General features: G+C 39.5%; 1 protein-coding gene across 1 annotated transcript; it reads left to right on the top strand.

Moving 5' to 3' along the window:
- Positions 1–320: 320 nt before the first annotated feature.
- Positions 321–1,214, top strand: LOC121918643 (gastrula zinc finger protein XlCGF7.1-like). Its single transcript, XM_042444659.1, has one exon. It carries the CDS (start codon positions 321–323, stop codon positions 1,212–1,214), a length of 894 nt encoding a protein of 297 aa, XP_042300593.1.
- Positions 1,215–1,673: the final 459 nt, after the last annotated feature.

The raw sequence follows: 1,673 nt of genomic DNA, 5'->3' as shown, positions 1-1,673 counted from the left end.
ATAATGTCTGTTAGGCAGTCATTTTCATTTGGGTTTTTTGCCCTCTCCTGCACTTTGACCACATATTTTTCTCATTTCTAGGAGGTGACATAAATGGGAATGCAGACGGAAGTAAATGTCTTTGTCTTGTTTGTGGGAGAAGCTTCAGTTGTAAATCGAACCTTAATCTTCACAGGAGAACTCACGTAGGAGAACAATCTTATAAAGATGGTGAGAGTAGTTATAGGGAAAAACTGATTTCCCATGAACCCTCTCAAACAACAGAAAAACCATTTCCGTGTTGTAAATGTGGCAAAAAATTTAGGTGTAGGTCACACTTTATGTCACATCAAAAACTGCACTCAAGGGAAAAATCATTAATAGGTTTGGAGTGTAGCAAGAACCCAAAGCAGAAGATACACCAGTTTAACTATGAAGCAGGACATATAGGGAAGAAACTTTTGAAATGCTTAGAATATGGAAAGAGTTTCAGTGAGGATATAAGCCTTATTCATCATCAAAAAACTCACACAGGAGACAAGCCATTTCTGTGCTTGCAATACAGAGAACGGTTCCATCAGAAGTCATACTTAACTTGTCATCAATTAAATCTTACAGGGGAGAAACATTTTAAATGCAAAGAATGTGGAAGGAGTTTCAGTCAAAAGAGTACCCTTGGTCATCATCAGTTAGATCATTCGGGGGAGAAAATATTTAAATGCTTGGAGTGTGGAAAGACATTTAGTCAGAAGGCTGATCTCTCACGTCACAAGACAACGCATACAGGAGAGAAAGCGTTTCAGTGCTTCCAATATGAAAAGATGTTCAGTCAGAAGGCACACCTCTCACGTCATGAGACGACGCATACAGATGGCAAATGGGAAAAGAGCTTCAGCCAGAAAGGAAACTTCATTCTTTCATCAACTCACCCAGGAGAGAAGCGATTGAAATGCCTGGAATGTGGAAAGAAATTCAGTCAGAGGTCATGCTTAACTCGTCATCAATTATCTCACATAAGGGAGAAACCACTTCAGTGCTTGCAGTGTGGAATGAAGTTCAATCGAAAGAGTAACCTTGTTAGTCATGAATTAGATCATTCAGGGGAGAAACCATTTCATTGTTTGGAGTGTGGAAAGAGGTTCAATCGAAAGAGTAACCTTGTTAGAATTAACTCACACAGGGGAGAAACCATTTCAGTGCTTGGAGTGTGCAAAGAGGTTCAATCGAAAGAGTAACCTTGTTAGTCATGAATTAACTCACACAGGGGAGAAACCATTTCAGTGTTTGGAGTGTGGAAAGAGGTTCAGCCAAAAGAGAAACCTTGTTCGTCATGAATTACATCATTCATGGGAGAAACCATTTCAGTGTTTGGAGTGTAGAAAGATGTTCACTCAGAAAGGAAGCCTCTCACGTCATGAGACAACTCATACAGAAGAGAGACCCTTTAAATGCCTGGAATGTGGAAAGAAATTCAATCGAAAGGATTGCCTTTCTGCTCATCAAGCAATTCACATGGAGGAGAAACTATTCAAATGCCTTGAATGTGGAAAGAGTTTCAGTCGGAAGAGGAGCCTTAACCATCATCAATTATATCACAAAGAGGAGAAACTATATAAATGCTAGGAGTGTGAAAAGAGTTTAATTCAGAAAAGAGAATTGCTGTTTATCCATTGACTCTTACAGGGAAGACACCA

The sequence above is a fragment of the Sceloporus undulatus genome, unplaced genomic scaffold, assembly GCF_019175285.1.
Source record: "Sceloporus undulatus isolate JIND9_A2432 ecotype Alabama unplaced genomic scaffold, SceUnd_v1.1 scaffold_21051, whole genome shotgun sequence".
Classification (NCBI taxonomy): domain Eukaryota; kingdom Metazoa; phylum Chordata; class Lepidosauria; order Squamata; family Phrynosomatidae; genus Sceloporus; species Sceloporus undulatus.
Note: the sequence above shows the minus strand (reverse complement) of the source record. Positions and strands in the feature narration are given on the sequence as shown.